The sequence below is a fragment of the Gorilla gorilla genome, chromosome 4 (assembly GCF_029281585.2).
Source record: "Gorilla gorilla gorilla isolate KB3781 chromosome 4, NHGRI_mGorGor1-v2.1_pri, whole genome shotgun sequence".
Lineage (NCBI taxonomy): Eukaryota > Metazoa > Chordata > Mammalia > Primates > Hominidae > Gorilla > Gorilla gorilla.
The window spans coordinates 139,954,723-139,975,243 of NC_073228.2; the positions used below are offsets into that span (position 1 = coordinate 139,954,723).

The window sequence follows — 20,521 nt, forward strand, 5'->3', positions numbered from 1 at the left end:
CTCCAAGGAACTTAAGACCTAGTAGAAATGGCAGGCTTTAAAACAGGTTGTTGGGATCTGATTTGGTGACTGCAATGACAGAGATACTCACAGCACAAAATGGGGAATGAGGGCAGGCGTTGGGACACACATAGCCTCAGGGGGCCCAAAGGATTTTAGAACTGTATTCCCTATTAAAACGTGATTTGTACAGAGCACATTCTTTGCTTTGGAGACCTCAGAACTCCTTACTATAGGCCGGGCATGGTTATAATCCCAGCACTTTGGGAAGCCAAGGCTGGCAGATCACTTGAGGCTGAGAGTTCAAGACCAGCCTGGCCAACATGGTAAAACCCCATCTCTACTAAAAATACAAAAATTAGCTGGGTGTGGTGGTGGCCACCTGTAATCCCAGCTACTCAGGAGGCTGAGGTAGGAGAATCACTTGAACCTGGGAGGCAGAAGTTGCAATAAGCCCAGATCATGCCACTGCACTCCAGCCTGGGCAACAAAGCTAGACTCTCTCAAAAGAAAAAAACAAAACAAAACAAAACTCCTTATTATAAACTGTAAGAAAAAAAAGGCCCCTACTTCATCCCTTTTGCAAATCTGCCTTTTCCTACTCACTAACCAGCTGGTTCAGAGCAAGGACACTCTGTTTGGTGCCATGGCTGCAGACTGGAAGGAAGAGGTCCTTGCCCCACACCCAACAGTCTCCTGCTGTTACCGGCAGGTTGGCAGGCAGGCAGGCAGGCGAGAAGCAGCCAGGGCTGGTGGTGTGTCCAGTTTGAAGACTAGTTTCCAGCCCTGGCCCTGCTCACCCTCCAAGTGGTCCTGGCAGGTTCCTCTACCACATCCTGGACTTCACCTTCCTTCTCTAAGAAGCTCAATCCCCAACGCCTCATTCCCATAGGCCTTCTCACCCTTTTTCTTTCCCTCTGGCTGAATGTGGCCAGCACGGGCTTCCAAGGCCATCAACTCGTCTGCAGCAGCCCCATGCCTTGCAGGGCCTCAGAGCTTCCTCCTGCCTATGACAGTGTGGTTTTGGTTCCCACACTTGGGATCAGATTGAAACTCGCCTCCGTGGTGAGAATATGGGACATAGAGCCTCGGTGACCTTGGTTAGCAGCAGGCCAGGCCACCTGCTCAGCCTGGGGTGGGGAGGGGCTCCTCCTCCTTGACTGGTCCTTGCATTTGCCTCCGTCCAGCCTGTCTGGGCTCTCTGAGGCAATGGAGACCAGCAGGAGTCACGATGAGTCAGGAGCCCCCTTTGGGCCTCAGCCCTGCCCTGCCCCCTAAAGTAGCACTTGGATAAGCAAATAAATTATTATACTTACTATTTATGGGTGTGGTGAATGGAATGGCAAAGGCCAAGTCTTACTGATCACCAAACCTTAAGATATATCCTGGCAGCTAGTAGACCCTTGGGCTAAATGAACAGAAACCTGGACAAATAAAGTGTACGAATAACTCAAAACTGTCATTTGTACACTTTTCATCTTTTCCTACTATAGTTTACATTTTTATAAAGGTCAGTAGATTTCTAAAATCCCGTGGTAGGCTTTCTTGAGTTTTTCTTGTATCCCTAAAGTTCAGCTACAAATAAGCTAATCACTAACATTTGTTGAGCATTTACTCTGTTGTCAGGCACTGTGCCGAGTGCTTTAGGTTCAGAATTTCATGTCATCCCCACAGCAGCCCTAGGAGATGAATGCAATTCTTATGTCCACTTGACTGATAAGGAAGTTGAGGTTCAAAGAGGCTAAATGACTCTCCCAGGGTCCCACAGCTGGAAAGTGGCCACAGGGCCCCAGCTGGTTTTCTAGGGCAGCAGGCAGAAGGCGAGGAGGATCTGGGCCCTGTGGTGCCCCAGCCTCATCTGAGGGTCCTCATCTGAGAGAACAGGATCCTCACAGCATGGGCAGGCTGCAAGTGGTCCCTGAGGTCATCCTGGAGTGGACCCTGACTTGACCTGAGTCTGTTTGGACCCCAGACCTGCTGAACAACCACATCTTGAAGTCAGCTATGTGTGCTGAAGCCATTGTTGCGGGGCTGTCTGTGGAGACCCTGGAGGGCACGACACTGGAGGTGGGCTGCAGCGGGGACATGCTCACTATCAACGGGAAGGCGATCATCTCCAATAAAGACATCCTAGCCACCAACGGGGTGATCCACTACATTGATGAGCTACTCATCCCAGACTCAGGTAGGCCAGGCCTCCGGGGGCCTTGGCCCTGCCTGGCCCACCATCCCTTCTGCCATCCCTTGTGGTGGGGGAGGGGAAATTCAGAGATCTTTGGGTGACTTCCCTGCCTGGACCCAGCTCACAGCTTCTCGGCCACTGCAAATGTGTGGGTTGTGACCAGACTGATGCGTCTTGAGCTTCAGGCATGCAAGTGCAGTGGAGAGGCAGTGGGGAGCTATTGAAGGGGTCTGGGGACAGACTCAATCACAGAGGCCTTTCAGAAGATCTGCCTGCTGTGCATGGGCAAAGAGGGCCATTTGCTGACCTCAGAGCATGTGCTTTCTCGATAGTGCCCAAGCTGTCCCATGGTCACTGACCCAGTTAGAATGACTGAATGGACTTTGGCTTGTGTTTCATTAGGAATCCTAGCCCCATTCTAGTCTTCCAGTGAGATCTGTCCATGAGTGAAGGAATCTCACAGGAAAAAACAAAATGCTTCTATGGGTGTGGTTGCTGGCCTTATCTACACCACAGAAGCCATCACACAGACTGTCTTTCTTCCCATTGTTAGAATGTGCCCTGACCAAGCAGCCCACAGGGCCTGGGACAGAGGCTGATCTCTGCCTAACTGAGCTCACCTCTCCTCCCTCTCCTCCTGACTGGTTAGATTTTCTAGGTGACTGTTCCCCTGATGACACAAGCCCGCTGGGCCCCAGCAGTGTTTAGAGGGGTTGTTGACTCACGAGATGACATTCCTGTTGATGTGTGTCATGCCCTGGGGTGGATGAATGATAAATGAAAACAGTGCTTTTAACTTTTGAACCCACTTTCTCCTTCCTTGTAGCCAAGACGCTATTTGAATTGGCTGCAGAGTCTGATGTGTCCACAGCCATTGACCTTTTCAGACAAGCCGGCCTCGGCAATCATCTCTCTGGAAGTGAGCGGTTGACCCTCCTGGCTCCCCTGAATTCTGTATTCAAAGGTAACCTGGGGAAGGCATCCCTGTTAGATTGTCCCTGGAGGCAGCTTCCCCACCCCTGTCACCTCCACAACGCTCTCCGATTTACAGCACCCCATGGGACATTAGAACTTCCACTCAGCTCAACCAAAAGCAGATGTGACTTCAGCAGAAACTTCAGAGGCTCTGTTGTTTCATTAGGCAGTGCAGAGAATGCCTTTGGGGAGCCGTTCCTCAGAACTCAAGACTTGACATCTGGGAGGCAGCCGTTCCTCAGAACTCAAGACTTGACATCTGGGAGAGCAGAGCATTCCCTTGCCTTTCTCTTTGCAGGGTCACTTGCCAATGTATAGTCAAGAGGTCAGAGTGAGGGTACAGCTGAGCTGCAGCCCCAGGAAGGCAGAGAAGGGGGCCAAGTTGTGTGCGTGCCTGCCTTTCCCTCTTAGGGCAAAACTCCAAACACCCTTGATTATCTGGATCTTCTTTAATTCTCCATAGAAGATACCAGATGTTAAGGAATATTGGCAGCTTCACTTGGTTTCTCAATCCCTGTTTCCAAACTCAAGGAGGGATGGACTTTTTCACTGTATTTATCTCTCATCACTCTCTTCATTGCAGGAGCACATCTCTCTGGACCTAACCATCACCCTTTCTTGTAGATGGAACCCCTCCAATTGATGCCCATACAAGGAATTTGCTTCGGAACCACATAATTAAAGACCAGCTGGCCTCTAAGTATCTGTACCATGGACAGACCCTGGAAACTCTGGGCGGCAAAAAACTGAGAGTTTTTGTTTATCGTAATGTAAGTTCTGGGTCCTAAATCATGCTCCTGGGAAGCTCCTTACTGTGGGACTTGTATTAGTGTAAAAAAAAAAATGTCCTCAATAAGCAGGAGTTTGCATGAGAACTGGTTGCTGACAAGGAAGGAAATAATTTCTGGAAAATATAGATAACAAAATGAGATCCTGCAGAAGGATTGGAATCTCTTTTTCTGGAGGCCTTTGAGAATAAACCACACAATTATCCAACCTGTATTGTGAAGGAATAAGTCCTTCTTGAATTCAGGAATTAACACCTGGGAGGAGGGATGGAGTTCGGACTCCTTCTGAGCTTATGAGAAGAGAAGCCCCCTAAACTAAAATACAGCCCTCCTTGGTCCAAAAGGTGCCTTCTCTCTTCTGCTGTATCTTCTTTGTTTTCAAACCCAACAGTTACCCTGGAAATCAAATAGGAAGTACAACTCAACATAGCTCTTGCCTGGGACCAACCAGCACCATTTGGCTAAAGATGGTTATCATCTGTTAAACAAAGAAATAAATAAATGGGTTCAATGTTTTTATTTCAACATTGTCAATGGACCTCATGTGTAACTGATATTCTCATTATGGGACCTCTGTGTGACTTTATTGGGGCCTCTCTAGCCGTTCTTTCCTTACGAAAGATCATTTATTGTTTTATTTCCTGGAGAAAATACATCATTTTATCTCAGCCTTAATAAACCATCCCAGTGTATACTCCTTCATCTTCATGGATGATGACCCAGCTACAAGCTCTGAACAAATCAGGAGGCCCCTCATGGGAGTATAACCAGTCCTTTCTTTCTCTGTCCCTCTTCTGTGCAGAGCCTGTGCATTGAGAACAGCTGCATCGCGGCCCACGACAAGAGGGGGAGGTACGGGACCCTGTTCACGATGGACCGGGTGCTGACCCCCCCAATGGGGACTGTCATGGATGTCCTGAAGGGAGACAATCGCTTTAGGTAATTAGTTCCATCCCCGGGTGGGGCTTCTGCCCAGTGGTCATGCTCGAGTGGGATGTGGGGCCCCAGCTATTTGTCAAGCTTTCTTCTACCTTGGGGATTCAATTAACACTAGCGGTGCACTGCTGCGACCTTCCAGACTTGGGATGGGGAACAGGCAAGGGTCGCCTTGAAAGCTTACATTGGGAAGAAGGGTTACTTCTAAGAGAGTAATCTTCACATGCATGGGAAGCAGGGAGGGGGGACTACATTTTTATGACTGAAGTGCAAGGAAAACATCACCCTCTCATTGTAAAGCTCCAAGTGAGCCAAGAGCACATAGTTTACAGTGCACGATGAGCCTCTCACTCTCTGCGCAGTATCTGTTTATTGCAACTGAAGCACCCTTGTGAGTTTGTTTTCTTGCCCGGCTATCTCCATTTCTGACTTGCTCATTCACCTCGGGGTGCTGTCATATTGAATGTTTCCCTGTCACTGACTTCAGCAACCTGCACAAGGGCCTGGAGACCACACCCCTCTGCCCTCCCAGAATCATATCCCTGGAGGCTCAGCTAGTCTCTGGGTCAGCCATACCTCTGCCCTTTCTTTTCCCTCCTTTCTCCTGTGGCCTCTGACGTCTGGCCATTTAACAGAGCTTAGCATTTTTGCTGGATGGAGAGAGCTGGAGCCTGGAATCACTCCCTCTTTGTGCATAGGGAGGGCATGAAAACCAAGGTGTGTGCATTCCAGTGGCCTGGACTCTACTATCCTCAGTGGTGAGGTATTTAAGGAAAATACCTCTCGGCCGTGGTGAGGTATTTAAGGAAAATACCTGTTGACAGGTGACATTTTCTGTGTGTGTATCTACAGCATGCTGGTAGCTGCCATCCAGTCTGCAGGACTGACGGAGACTCTCAACCGGGAAGGAGTCTACACAGTCTTCGCTCCCACAAATGAAGCCTTCCGAGCCCTGCCACCAAGAGAACGGAGCAGACTCTTGGGTAAAGACCAACTTAAGTACACGTCTCCATTTTTCTAAAGTAATGATCCCTCAGGGCCCCAGCAGCAAACAGTTGGCACATCAAGGATTGACTTGAGGGGATTTTATGACAAGACTATTAGTGAAAGAGTGGGCGGGACTAAAGGAACTAGCAAAGGATGAGGCCAACCAGGGACTAGCAACCCTGGGAAGCCTTTACTACCCCTAGGCCTGGGGTAGTAAATGGGAGGATGAGAGCAGGAACCAGGGAGGTCATGAGCCTTGGACAAGGGCACAGAACAGCAGCCAGAGCCATGTGCAGCCAGCCACTGTCAGAACCATGCAAGGGGGACCACTCAGCGCCCCAGCCTCCCTCTCAGACAGTTGCCATCTGGGTCTCTCGTTGGCTGATGCGAGAGCAGGAGGGAGCCCACTGATGCAGTTCGTAGAGCTCAGCCTCCTGGGCAGGAAACCGGGCAGAGAGGAGTAGAAAAGAATTGAGGGTGGCTGCGACCAGCCCAGTCACTGAGGCATGTTTCCCACTGGAGACCTATGAGCACAGTGACAATAAAGCCAGTTACCTGCACTGACTATCCCTCCAGACAAAAGCTTTCCCAAGAAGTTAGTCATGGCTCTGAGAGATCTAGTTGAGGATGTTTGGCAGGGGATCTAGTGGTTACGAGTGGCTAAGAAAAATGAGGAAGGTAAGAGTATCTTGCAGCCTGTGTTGGGAGGATTAAAGAGGATGCCACACACAGGGCCAGGCAGACAGCCTGGTGAGTAATAGCCATGACGATGGGGGCAGGGGGAGCAGGAATGGGAGTTGCAGTGTTTAGCTCAGATGCATGCCTGTGAGAGATGCTTCCACTCTCACAGAAAGATGAGACCAGGGAAAAGGAGGAGGAAGAGGAAGGACCTTGACAAACCTTGGGGCCCACATTGTCTACACCTCCCTGCCTGCTCTAGAGCAGAATAGAAAGTTCAGGTTGCAGGCAGCTCTAAGTTGAATTTGTGTCCTGTTTAATTTTCTTTATTGCTAAATGAATGCCTGTGTCTGTGATGCTGACGTATGTTCCTAAGGAGAGGGGATAAGTTCATTCTGAACATAAACTTTTCATCCTCTCTCTGTCCAGCAAGAATGGAATATTCCCCAAGTGGCCCGAGCCAGCTTGGCTTTCTTTTTGTTTTCAATTATGTGGGAGTTGAGGAGGGGGATGGGAAAAGCTTCCCAAATACACCCTCCCCCAGGCCTGAGGCACCCCTGGGGGACAGAGAGTGTTAGAGGTTGGTCCAGGTGTTAGAGATATTGAAAGGACATCCCATGCACCCCAGGGGCTGGTGTGGCTCTGTACTTCCAGGCAATATTTTGTGGAAGGGGAACCTTGTCAGCTCCAGGTTGTGGATGTTTGAAAATCAGTTGGTACCCAGTGGCTCCATCCTCTGGCATGCATGTGGATTTGTCAATAACCAAGTGAACTCTCCAAAATAAGTTAAAACTTCCTCCCTTCTCAGTTTCAAGATGCTGGAAATAGCTGTTCATAAGCCCTGGGGAAATTTAGCCCTTTGGCTGGTAATGGGAGTATCCGAGATGAGAGGGCAGCTGGAAACTTTCGGAATGACCTCCCACACTTAATTTGGGAAATGCCTCTGCACCTTTATGGGCAACCAGATGCCTGCCCCAGTTGCTGGAGACACTGATGTGGGCTGAAAGGAATGCTGAGACGTGACGAGGAGAGATGCTGCAGAGGGAATATCCCCCTCAGCTCTGACCTCATCGGCTCCATGGCTCCTCCACAGTACAGCTGTCTACCCTTTTAAGTTCTCCCTTCAGGAAATAGCCATCTCAAACAGAATGTGCATTTGAGGGCAGAATGTGTAAATATTGCACTACTGTGTTATAACCGTCAGGAGCCATGCTGATGATGAAACGTCCCAGATGCCGGTGCTGGAAAGGTCCCTGGCTTTCCAAGCAAATATTTATCTCATGGAAACATGAGTCATACTCACAGAGGAGTATGGATTAACTCCTTCTCAGCAGCCAGGGAGCCCAGCATCCCAGACAGCATATTTAACCCAGAGGCCAACTGACTGCTGGGGCAGATTTGTGGTCATGAACATGTGCTTTGTGTCCTCTGACCATTAGACAGATTGTGGGTCACAACGTTGAGTATACAGTGGGAGCTTAATAAGTGCTTATTCCCTGGGCAAGGAGTTCTTCATTTCAGGGGTGACCACTTACATCTTCTCCTCTGGGCCCTCCTTGACCAGGCTAATTACCATTCTTGGGATTAACTCTATCTCCTTTTCCCGCAACCTGCAGGAGATGCCAAGGAACTTGCCAACATCCTGAAATACCACATTGGTGATGAAATCCTGGTTAGCGGAGGCATCGGGGCCCTGGTGCGGCTAAAGTCTCTCCAAGGTGACAAGCTGGAAGTCAGCTTGGTAAGTGTCCTGCAAATCAAAGTCTGGCTAAATTTCCCCAGGGCAGGGCTCCAGGACATATCTCACCCCCAGGATGGCATTATACACACACAACCTTCAAGTTGCAGCCCGAATCTCTGAGTGTAATTTGTCCAAAGAAAAAGAGAAAAGAGAAGAGGGTCTTCAGGGAAATCAAGTGAGATCATAGTTAGACATGAGTAAGAACTTCCAGATTTACAAGGGAATAGAGCATCTGATTTGGCATCTGAGAGAGGCTATTAGATCTTCCTTCTCTTAAGGAGGTTGTAGGCAACTAGTTACGTGACTGAAGAGATCAGTCTCTACTCACACCATCCCACCCCTCAAACCCAGGGCTTCACTGAGTTGTACCATGAACCAGACCATCCCAAGAGGCTTTTGGAGTTCTGACACTTGCTCTGTGAGCCTTCCCTTGCTCTGCACATTGATGATATAACTTTGTAACTGCACTAAGAGTGTTCCTAAAGCAGATAGCCAGCCGAGCTCCAGAAATCTCCCTGGCTGCACCTGCAGAGGCCACTGACCCCTCTGTGGAGGGACCGCTCTTCAGTGTGTGGCTGGCTTCTACTCTCTGCTCCTCTCTCCTGGTCTTCAGCCATCCATTGCTCACCAGTTTCTCACCAGGAGCATAGGAAGATATGCATGTAGGGAGGTAGGCACGGGGATGACTTGTTTGACTTTAGCAGGTCATTCAAGAATCTCCTCGCACCTGGTTTCAGGTGCTGGGGTCCTGTCTGTCACAGGCTTCTGTGCCTCCTACCCCCTTGAGTTTGTCACATGGCCCTTCAGGAAGGCCTGAGATAGATTTGCCCTGGGTGGGCCTCCTATGAGAAAATCTTAAGTCAGGCACCCAGGCAAAATGGAAAGAGCCATTTGCCCAGAGCAGGAAGCCTGTCTTCCATTTCCAGCTGTTCCACCTACTTAGCTTAAAAGAGGCACTTTGCCTGTCTTCAGTCTCAGTCTCCTCTTCTGTGGAATGGGACAATAATATCTACTCTCCTTATCATACACTGCTGTGAGGACTGAGTGGATCACACAAAAAAGCATTATGTAAATTGCAAAGTGCTAAATCCACACAGGAGATTTGAATTAATCCACCACACTGAAGGTCTGTCAAGGGCAGGGACTGTTTCATTCACCAGAGTATCCCCAGTCTTACACAGGACTTGGCATATGAAAAGTGTTCAGTAGGCCGGGTGCAGTGGCTCATGCCTGTAATCCCAGCACTTTGGGAGGCCAAAGTGGGCGGATCATCTGAGGTCAGGAGTTCAAGTCCAGCCTGGCCAACGTGGTGAAACCTCATCTCTACTAAAAATACAAAATTAGCTGGGCGTGGTGGCACATGCCTGTAATCACAGCTACTCAGGAGGCTGAGGCAGGAGAATTACTTGAACCCAGGAGGCGGAGGTTGCAGTGAGTCGAGATCATGCCACTGCACTCCAGCCTGGGCGACAAGATTGAAACTCCATCTCAAAAACAAAGAACAAGGAAAAAAACGAAAACTGTTCAGTAAACACTTGCTGAGTGAATAAAATAAATATATAAATGTATAAATAAATGCTCTACTTTCAACCACTACTCTGTTTTTCTTTTAGAAAAACAATGTGGTGAGTGTCAACAAGGAGCCTGTTGCCGAGCCTGACATCATGGCCACAAATGGCGTGGTCCATGTCATCACCAATGTTCTGCAGCCTCCAGGTAAGTGTCGCATCCCCACTGACTCTGCAGCCAGTCCTTTTCTCCATGTGGCAGTTGGTGGAGAGAAGAAAAACTGTTCTAAACAATGATGAGAATAACATGTAATTGTGATAGTTAAACTGTGCCTATGTGACTGATTGCAGAGTGAATTGGGAGCTGTTGGTTTTGAATGCACCACACTAAGGAATGTGAGGACACATTGCTCTTTGCAGAGTTGCCCAGCTATATTAGTTCCCCTCGGACACAGCCCAGTTTTCTGTATTCGCGTGGATGCTGTCCGCGTGATTCCCAGCACTCCTCTTACAGCATCTCACCTCAGTGTATGTTCCTTGCCTCCAGTGCAGTTGAACCTCAGTCCTGCCTCTCCTCATGTGTGCATTCACCTTTCTTGGCGCTCTCTCCCCATGTGTGCATTCACCTTTCTTGGCGCTCTCTCCCCATGGGCCAAGTTCTACCATGAGTTATGAAACATTATAGAGAAAACATGTCTTTGGAAATGTGAGCCAGAAAGCCCACCGGTGCCCCTCAGTTACGGTTGTTATGAATGACATGCTAATGGTTTCACTCTGGTCAAACCTGCCTTTTCTTTCCTCTTCAGCCAACAGACCTCAGGAAAGAGGGGATGAACTTGCAGACTCTGCACTTGAGATCTTCAAACAAGCATCAGCGTTTTCCAGGGTAAGATGCCTGCTAGGTTTGCACCTAGCCTGAGCAGCCTCAGGTCCTCTGTTTGGGCCATAGAGGAGCCTCTCCAGCCCCTGTCTTCCTTGGCTGCTCCCCAGGGCTCTCTTAAAACTTCTCCCCACTCCCACTGAGGCATCCTCAGCCCCAGCCTGTGTCAAATTCAGAGTAAAGAACCAAGGCAACTCCCTGGCTTTCATGGGCCAAAGCGCAGGCTTTCACACCGAGGCCTCTGAGCCTCAGATCATGGGGAAGTCACTGCTGGAGAGAACAGACATAGCTCTGGAAGCCATCTGCCCAAGAGGGCAGCCCATCCCAAGTTCATCTTACAGTGGCCAGGCCTGCCCTGAGCCGGGGCCTCTGGGTCACTCTTCTGCTATCCATGGCATTGCCCATCCTGGGTGAGGCTGGGGCTCTCCTGGGCACTGTATGTATTCTGGATACAGGGATACTGAGCTCGCTATGTGTGTGGAGCCATCCCTTCCTTGCCCCAGCCCCACCTCCCTCTCAAACCCTCTCTGGCTCTTTCTGAGCTTCCTTTCCTGCTCCCCAGCTTGCCCAGTGCTCAGTGCCCCACTTGGCTCTTTTGCTGCTTCAGGTCAGGTGGAGCCTCTTGGGAATGTGAGGTGCTTTACAGAAAGATTGCACTTCAGGAGGAGAGGCTGCAGGGAGCCATCCTAAACCCAGAGGCCTGGAGCTTACCGTGTCACTTTACTTTTGTACACAGGGGTCTCCTTAGTGCCCTCGAGAAGGATTCTTGGCCCTGAGCTTCTACTCCTGAGGCCACCTCTGTGCAGCCCCAGCTCCCTCAACTCTAGGCTGTAGTCTCAGTGGGAAAGCCTGGCTTGGGGGTCTCCTAGGAATGTCCACCTGAAGGCACACTTGATAGGGGCTTGCACAACTTATGTCTGCCAAGGCCACCTGAGGAACTCCCTGGTGCCTATAAGTTCCACCTTCCCCTTCCTCTTCCTCGCCCCAGCATTTTTTCTGAGTAGGGGTGGCAATGGGCAAAGCCATTGTCATAAGCAGTTGCAGGTATAACTTTCACTAGAAAACCTGACACCTTGTGTTTTCTTTCAGGCTTCCCAGAGGTCTGTGCGACTAGGTGAGTCTGGTCTGGGTTTGAAGTCATTGCAGACCTGTTTAGGCCTTACCCCCAAGCAAGCCCAAGCCTGCCATCTGCTGTATATAGATAAGAACATCATGGTGCAGTAAAAGAAGCCTGGGCTTTGGAGTCAGAACAGCAGGGTGACTTGGGGTCAGACCCAGAGCACCCCATTTCCTTCTCTGTAAGATGAGGATAATAAGAGTAACAACCTTTTAGGGTTAAGGTGAGTTTTCAGCTTAGGAAGTCTGGGAATATTGCAAAGGGCTTGGCAGGAACCCATGGTGAGGATCTAGTTCCAAGTTGATAGGTACAGAAAACCAGAACATCGGGCCTTGAGTAAAGAGTGAGGTTTCACAAAGCACGTGCTATGTGCAGGAGAGCATGGCAGAAGGAGGCTGCTTGGCCCTGGTCCTTGAGATTCTGACAGTGTCCTAGACAGACATGGGGAGATCTGCACCTATTTGACGTTACCAACTTCTCTTTTTCAGCCCCTGTCTATCAAAAGTTATTAGAGAGGATGAAGCATTAGCTTGAAGCACTACAGGAGGAATGCACCACGGCAGCTCCCCGCCAATTTCTCTCAGATTTCCACAGAGACTGTTTGAATGTTTTCAAAACCAAGTATCACACTTCAATGTACATGGGCCGCACCATAATGAGATGTGAGCCTTGTGCATGTGGGGGAGGAGGGAGAGAGATGTACTTTTTAAATCATGTTCCCCCTAAACATGGCTGTTAACCCACTGCATGCAGAAACTTGGATGTCACTGCCTGACATTCGCTTCCAGAGAGGACCTATCCCAAATGTGGAATTGACTGCCTATGCCAAGTCCCTGGAAAAGGAGCTTCAGTATTGTGGGGCTCATAAAACATGAATCAAGCAATCCAGCCTCGTGGGAAGTCCTGGCACAGTTTTTGTAAAGCCCTTGCACAGCTGGAGAAATGGCATCATTATAAGCTATGAGTTGAACTGTTCTGTCAAATGTGTCTCGCATCTACACGTGGCTTGGAGGCTTTTATGGGGCCCTGTCCAGGTAGAAAAGAAATGGTATGTAGAGCATGTAGAGCTCAGATTTCCCTATTGTGACAGAGCCATGGTGTGTTTGTAATAATAAAACCAAAGAAACATACGTCCTGTGTGCATGGTACAGTGTGCTGACCTGAGGCCGTCATGCTCCTCCACACCTCAATTCTGCTCTGGAGAAGCTCAGAAAGGAGCCCCGAGGGATGGTTTTGGGGAGATTCCAGCAGCCAGTCCTCAGACAGCCAGACAGCTCATGGGGGTTTGAGCCTGTCTTTGCCAAACAGGTTTTTATTTCACCCTCCTCCGGTCCTGGGGTTTCAAGTTTTCGGTGTTGCCTTCACCCCGCACTTTATTCCTCTTATTACTTGGAAGTACCTTCCCTCCAGCATGGTGATCCCCTGCCTGTGTGCTGGACTTTTGAGTCCTCAGCACCAACCTGTGAAGTGGTTGCCAGCATAATCCCATTATGCAGATGAGGAGACCAAGGCCCAGGGAAGGGAGAACCACCAGCAGCATGTAAAATAGCTGAGCTGGGACTGGAACCCATACCTCCTGACTCTCAGTGACCACCACTGACAACAGCATAAGTCCAGGTTTTCCAGGCCCATCCCCTCTGTGCCAACCCACATTCAGATTCCTTCCCCGGCTCCCGTAATCTCTGGCATCTAGAATATCCTCAGGACTCTGAGAGGTGGTATCATGTGGTTGTGGTGCAGTTGCCCCCTACCTGTGTGGCCTGGGGCCAGTCATGTGACCTCCCAGGGTCTCCTCTTCTGTAATAGGGAGATGACCGTCACATCTACTTCATGGGTCCATCGTGAGGATGAAATGAGATGATCTATATAAAATGCTTGGTACAACATTAGGTGGCCTTATTTTTATCCTGCCGTCTGGGACTGCTCAGGATCAATGCGCCGGAGAGCCTTTATTTGTGTCTTTCCCACGGGTGGGCTGGCCCACTTTCCTAGAGAATGGGACAGACCTCCTTCCCACCCACACCCATCTCTGCCAAGGCTGATTCACTCCAGCAGGCGGAGCTCATTTCACTTCATGGAACCAATGACCCAAAGATATATCCCCAGCACTACTGCTGGTCAGTCCACTGCTGCTGGGAATACAGCAACGGTAGTGGCAGACAGAGGCCCTCTCTTAAATAGCTTCCAGTCTGAGGAAAGAGAGATATGACATCAATCCATTAAAATCATTCATCCATTGGTTCCACAAATATTTGTTGAGGGCTACCTATGTGCACCCCCACGTTAGACCCTGGGGAATAGACATGTCATTCTCATGAGGCTTCTCTACTGATGGGGGGGAAGAGAATTGTCAACCAGATAATGGCACTACAGCCTGTGTGTTCTTAGTGACTCTGAGGATAGCACTGTGGTTCTGTGACAGATAATGAAGGATTTGGAAGCAGGAATGCCCAGGAGCTCCTAGAAGTGGGAAGAGATGAGAGGAATGGAAGGAACTTACCTGAAGGTGAAGGCATCAGGCTAGGGGACCAAGGGAGAAGGTGTCCTGAGAGGTAAGGCTTAACCTTGAGTGTGAATTCGGTCCCCGTCACTCTCCCATAGCTCTGTCCTGCTGTTCCCACCTCCCCCGCAGCCATGCGGGCTTGGGCGGCTAGTGAGGGCCTTGCTCATGCTGGGTATCCTATGCTATGCTTCACTTTGAGCACCTAAAATACACACACTGCCCTTTACCAAGATGACCTCGGAAACCAAAGAGGTGATCAGCATAAGTTTTAAAGACCCTTAAATTTAAAGTAAAAATCACTACAGGATCCATTATAAATGCCAAACACTAAGATATGTGTTTCCGGTTCTCCCCTTCATTTGTCCCTGCCACTCCCTGCCCTGACTTTGCCCCACCCCCTAGTAATGTGGGCTCCACTCTATTCTCCAAACTCTCCCTGGAGAGAAATCCTCCCTGTGGTTGAGGACAAGGCGCAGCCTTCCCCTCCCACCAAAGAAGGTCAGATTCCCTTTTTTGGTTCCTAACCATCCATACCCCTTCTTTTCTCATGAAGACTCGGGCTAAGCATTCATTAGGGCTGCCATCTGGAGGATGGACCCTTAGAGCTGAGGGGCCAGCACCGTGTGTTTCCAGGGGTGGGTGATTTTGGGGAGGGAGGTGTGCCTCACCCCATCAGAAGGCCAGAGGGTAGCCCAAGCTAGAAGGAGGTCGCCCAGGCCTTGCCTGAGCCCTGACCACTGAGCCCCAACCAAGGAAATGGAAGGAGAGGAAGAAGGGGAATGGGCTCTTCTTAGTCCACTTCTGTCCTTGCTGTCACTCTGGGAATACAAAGCCTTCTGGGATGTAGAGAGGACTGCAAAGACCCTCAGCATTGGGCCCTGAGGCCTCCCAGGATGGGGTATGCCTTTCCCACACAGGAGACAGGGGTGGCCTAAACCTGGCCACATTGGCCAACTGAGAGGCCAGCTCAGCCATGGGGCCAGAGAGGCCTGCTGTATTGGGCTATGCACCTATGTGCATTATTTTTTCTATTACTTGCACTGATACTATGACACAGGTAAGTACTATTAAAATTCTCATTTTACTGCTGCAGAAATAGAAGCTTAGAGAGCTAAAGTAGTTTGCCAGGTCACAGAATAGGAAGAGGCTGAAACACAAATCCAGCCATTCTTAACCACGCTTCTCCCTTCTGCTCAACTATACCAGAGGCCAGGAGGGGTAGTCAAGGCAGCCGTGGACAAGCAGACATGAATGCCTGGTGGTCAGAAGGGCTCAAAACCCCCTACCCTCCAGAGAAGCCCCTGCAGGCCAGGTCTCTGCTTGCACAGCCTAGAACATAACTTGTTTCTATGGTGCCAGGGTATTAAGAATTAGCAATAGCCATGAGTGCCCCAGAACTCATGTCTGGAAAAAAAGAGAGGAAAATACCTCTGTGCTTGAAAGCATAATTCAGTGTTATGCTCTTAGAAGAGATGCCTGGAATATTATGCTCAGAACTCTTTTCAAAGCCAGGAGAGAAAGTCATGGAATGAGGGATGGGCCCGAAGCCCTGTCCAGAGAAGTCAAATGAGGCCACCTTGGGCCATCCCTATCTGGCAGGGAAAGAAACTCATCCATTCCAGAAAGCCAGAGAGCCCGCCCAGAGAATAAGTGGGTGGAGAGAGGAGGAGTCTGGGACAACCTCTATACACACGCACATTCATTCACACACACACACACACACACACACACAAACACACACACACACACATGCATGCACACACACCCCTGCGTGGGAAACCGAAGACACAAACCTTAGGCAGAGAAAACAGGCACAGCACACCCACTTGTGGTTGGGGAGAGGACTCCAGGACCTGGAGGTGGAAGGCAGCAGCTGGAGCTCTGGCCTCAGGCCTGTTAGAGGAGGCTCCCCGGAGCTGCTGCACCCTGTCACCCATGCAGGCCCTAACAGTCCCTGCAGTGCTGGAGCTCGCCATCACTTGGGGAGGCGATGGAGGTCACTGAGACCTGAAGAATGAAGAGGGTGGGGAAGAGAATTCAGTCTGAAGAACAGTGTCATAAAGGCTCTGAGACAATGTGAGAGAGTTTTGTGTGGCTAGAGAGAAGAGAGACACTTCCTCTGGTGAGAGGTTTGGGAGCTAGACTGTACTGGGCCTCATAGGCTAAGTACTATCACAATTAGTATTAAGAATTTTAGACATTATCCTTAAGACAATGAGAAGCCACTGGAGGGTTTTAGTTGGGGGAGGGAGATAGAGAGGGGTGTGCAATGATCAGATATATATTTTATATTCAGTAAAATATACATGGCATAGAATTTACCACTTCAAGTATTTTAAGTATACAATTCAGTGGTAATCAGTACATTTCCCATTGTTGTGCAACCAATCTCTTCATCTTGCAAAACTGATCTGTTCCATTAAACACTAACTACCCATTCTCCCTTCCCTTCTGCCCTTGATAATCTCTGTTCTATTTGCTGTCTCTATGAATTGGAGTTCTCTAGGTATTTCATGTAAGTGGAATCAGTATTTGTTCTTTGTGACCGGCTTATTTCACTTAGCATAATACCTTCAAGGCTTATCCATGTTGTAGTGTGTGTCAGAATTTCCTCCATTTTTGAGGCTGAATAATATTCCATTGCATATATATACCACTCACTTTGTTTATTCACTCATCTTTTGATGTACGTTAGGCTTGCTTCTACCTTCTGGCTCTTGTGAATAATGGTGCAATGAATGTGGGTGTACAGATGTCTGTCAGAGTCCCTGTTTTAAATTAGTTTGGTCCCTGTTTTAAATTAGTTTGGTTATACCCAGAAGTCGAATTGATAAATCATATGGTAATTCTATTTTTAATTTGGGAGGAGGGGAATTGCTATAGTGTTTCCATCGTGGCTGCACTATGTTACATTCCCCCCAACAGTGCACAAGGATTCCAGTTGCTCCACATCCTCTCTAATACTTGTTATTTTCTGGGTTTTGGTAATAACCATTCTATTGAATGTGAAGTGATATTTCATTGTGGTTTTGATTTTGTTTTGTTTTTTAACGATTAGTGATGTTGAGCCTCTTTTCATGTGCTTATTGGTCATTTATATTTCTTCTTTGGAGAAATGTCTATTTGATTCCTTTGCCCATTTTTTGAATTTTTTTTTCTTTTTTAGTTATTACATTTTAGGAGTTCTTTATGTATTCTGATATTGATTCCTTATCAGATATATGATTTTCAAATATTTTCTCCCATTCTGTGGGTTGCCTCTTTACTCTGTTGACAGTGTCCTTTGATGCATAAACATCTTTAATTTAGATGAAGTTCACAATATTTATTTATTCTTTTATTGCCTGTGCTTTTGGTGTCATGTCCAAGAAATCATTGCCAAATTTAATGTCATGAAGCTTTTCTCCTGTTTTCTTCTAAGAATTTTAGTTCTTACATGTAGGCCTTTTATTCATTTTTAGTTCATTTTTGTATATGAAATAAGGAAAGGGCCCAACTTCGTTCTTTTCCATGTGGCTACCCAGTTTTCCATGTGGCTACCCTGTTTTCCACGTGGCTACCCAGTGCTGGGAAAAGATTGTCCTTTCTCCATTGAATGATCTCAGCACCCTTGTTGAAAATTATTTGACCATACAGGCAAGGGTTTATTTCTGGGCTCTCTACTCTATGCCATTGGTCTGTATGTCAGTCTTTATGCCAGTACCACACTGTTTTGATTATTGTAGCCTTGGCGTAAGTTTTAAAATTAGTAAGTATGAGTCCTTCAACTTTGTTCTTCTTTTTCAAAATTGTTGTGGCTATTGGAAATTCCTTGAGATTTTGTATGAATTTTAGGGTAGATTTTTTTCTGTCTGCCAAATATATCATTAGGATTTTGATATGGATTATATTGAATCTGCAGATCACTTTGAGTACTATTGACATTTTAATAATAGTAAGTCTTCCAATTCATGAACATGGGATGTCTTTCCATTTATTTGTGTCTTCTCTAATTTATCTCAACAATTTTTTGCAGTGTTCAGTGTACAAGTCTTTCATATCCTTTGCTAGATTGATTCTTAAGTGTTTTATACTTTGTGATGCTATTATACATAGAATTGTCTTCTTAATTGTTAAATATGTTTTTAAATGATTGTTTTGGTTTTTGCGTGGAAAGTGGGTTGAAGTGGAGGGTAGGAGTAGCAGCTGGGAAGCCAATTAGGAGGCCGTTACAGTCATCCAGGCAAGACATGATGGGGGACCAGGGTGGTGGCACTAGAGATGGAAGGACACAGAGAAACTTGAGACATATTTTGGAGGTAGAACAGATAGGACTTGAATAGGGGTTGGAGGAGGAACATGAGAGAAAGGGAGGATTCAAGAACGGTACCAAGGTTTTTGCCTTGAACAGCCAGCTAAAGGGTTATGCCATTTTTTTCCCCCTAAAATTCAGAGCAGGGAAGAAGCTACTGGTAAAAAAAAAAAAAAAAAAAAAGACTAAGAGTCTACTTTGGATAGTTTAAGTTTGGAAAGCCAATTAAAAATCCAAGTGAGATGTTAAAAAAAGCTGTTAGATATTCAAACCTAGAGTCAAGGAAGAGGTCTAAGGTGAGATGGAGTGTTGGGGAGTTAGTACATATAGGTGCTATTTAAAAAGAGTGACTGGATGTGATCTCCCAGGGAGAGAGTGTAGAGAGAGAAGAGAGCCTGAGACAGAGCCTTGGGTAGCTCCAGCATTTGGAGATCTGGAAGAGGAAGAAAAACCTGCAAAGGGGTCTGATAATATGTGTATGGAATCCTGGAAGCTGAGGAAGGATAGCCTTTTAAGGACAAACATCAACTCAGATGAATTATTGATGTGTCCGATGGGTTTAGCCATGTGCATGTCATCAGGAACCATGGCAAGAGCATTCTCGGGGGAGATGAGAGGACTGACTCTGTGCTGGGAGGAAAGGGGGCAGGAGAGAAGGATACATTTTCTGCTGTGAGTGCTTGAATGGATGCCATTTTTCAGGGATTGAGAACCCCACAGGCATATGAAAACCTGGAAGTCTACTTGTTCAGTCTTACCCTTCATGTCAGATCAGCAGCTCTTTCTTCTAAACCCCCGTACATGTGCCGCCATAGCCCTAAGGACTTATTTGGGTTAATTCCCCACTTCTTGTTTGGCCTTCCCTGCTAGGAGGTGAGCTGCTCAAAGGTACGTAGGGACTCCTCCGCCCAGTGCCTAGCATAGGGCCTGGCACACAGTACGTATTCAAAAAGTGTTATCTCAGAGCCTGGTTTCCAGAGAACAAATGGCTCCTTCAGTCAACAAGGTGTGTTTCCAGAGAACAAATGGCTCCTTCAGTCAACAAGGTGGGCTCAGGCCCGTGTTGCTCTCTAAAAAAGGAAGAGGAGGCTTCTCCAGACCCTTGAGGTATCCTTCTGGGGTCTCTCACGCAAGTGGGCTGGATGAAGCCTGCAACCAGAGCTCTCCTCGGGTCTTCTCAGGAAAGCAGGGTGGCTTGTGAGCATCACCATCCCCAGGGAAGCCTCCTGCCCAGCTATGTGTGCCTCAGTCCTCTCTGGCTAAGACTGCCTAACTGAGAAAGGTCACCCCTGGGTCAGCAGGCCCCAACTCAGAGAGAACATCTGGGCCCAGAGAACAGGTAAATGGCTGCTGAGTCATGCTGCAGAAGGGCTGCTTCATCTTTAGCAGGTGACTCCACCCTCTAACCCTTCTGGGGAGGAAGTTTCATGCTTGGAGGGTTTTTCCCCATTCCCAGGATCCTAATTCTATTAGAAGAAAGTCTGAGATTTGGGAGTAGCAGAGACAGAGGGGAAAGACTTATGATTAAATATCCTCATTTGGGCGGAAATGAGTTTTTGAGTGAACAAATGGAAAACTACTCTCTTCTCCTGTCAGTGGGGTGGGTGAGTCCCTGCGGCTTCTTGGCAACAGCTTATGAATAATTCAAGTTCAAGGAAGCCATCTGCACGCAGGGACCTTTCCCTGATGACCACTCTCAGTTGGGCTTCCAGAATCGGAGGGTGAGGGAAAAACCCCTGCTAGAGGGGCTGTTTTCAGCCAGCTTTGGAGTGAAGAAGGCTTGGTCCCTCCTACAGTGGAGGGAGGAGAAAAGAAGGGGTATAGGAATAAGCACTCCTGGGTCCTCAGTTGTTCAGTGATGCCTGAGAACTAAGGAAGAACGTGGTCTTTGAACAGCGAAGATGTAGCCTCAAATCCCAGCCCTGCTTTGAGAGG

At 48.2% G+C, this 20,521-nt stretch overlaps 1 protein-coding gene across 1 annotated transcript in view; it reads left to right on the forward strand.

The window, feature by feature from the left end:
- TGFBI (transforming growth factor beta induced) overlaps window positions 1-12,922 on the forward strand; it is a 35,008-nt gene extending 22,086 nt beyond the window's left edge. The window contains exons 8-17 of the mRNA XM_004042547.4: window positions 1,973-2,185; window positions 3,009-3,146; window positions 3,782-3,927; window positions 4,748-4,884; window positions 5,734-5,864; window positions 8,163-8,287; window positions 9,901-10,003; window positions 10,602-10,681; window positions 11,765-11,789; window positions 12,281-12,922. Of these exons, the coding sequence (XP_004042595.1) occupies window positions 1,973-2,185; window positions 3,009-3,146; window positions 3,782-3,927; window positions 4,748-4,884; window positions 5,734-5,864; window positions 8,163-8,287; window positions 9,901-10,003; window positions 10,602-10,681; window positions 11,765-11,789; window positions 12,281-12,321 (1,139 nt within the window). The 3' untranslated portion in view covers window positions 12,322-12,922. The remainder of the gene's footprint in view (window positions 1-1,972; window positions 2,186-3,008; window positions 3,147-3,781; window positions 3,928-4,747; window positions 4,885-5,733; window positions 5,865-8,162; window positions 8,288-9,900; window positions 10,004-10,601; window positions 10,682-11,764; window positions 11,790-12,280) is intronic.
- The last annotated feature ends 7,599 nt before the right edge of the window (window positions 12,923-20,521 follow it).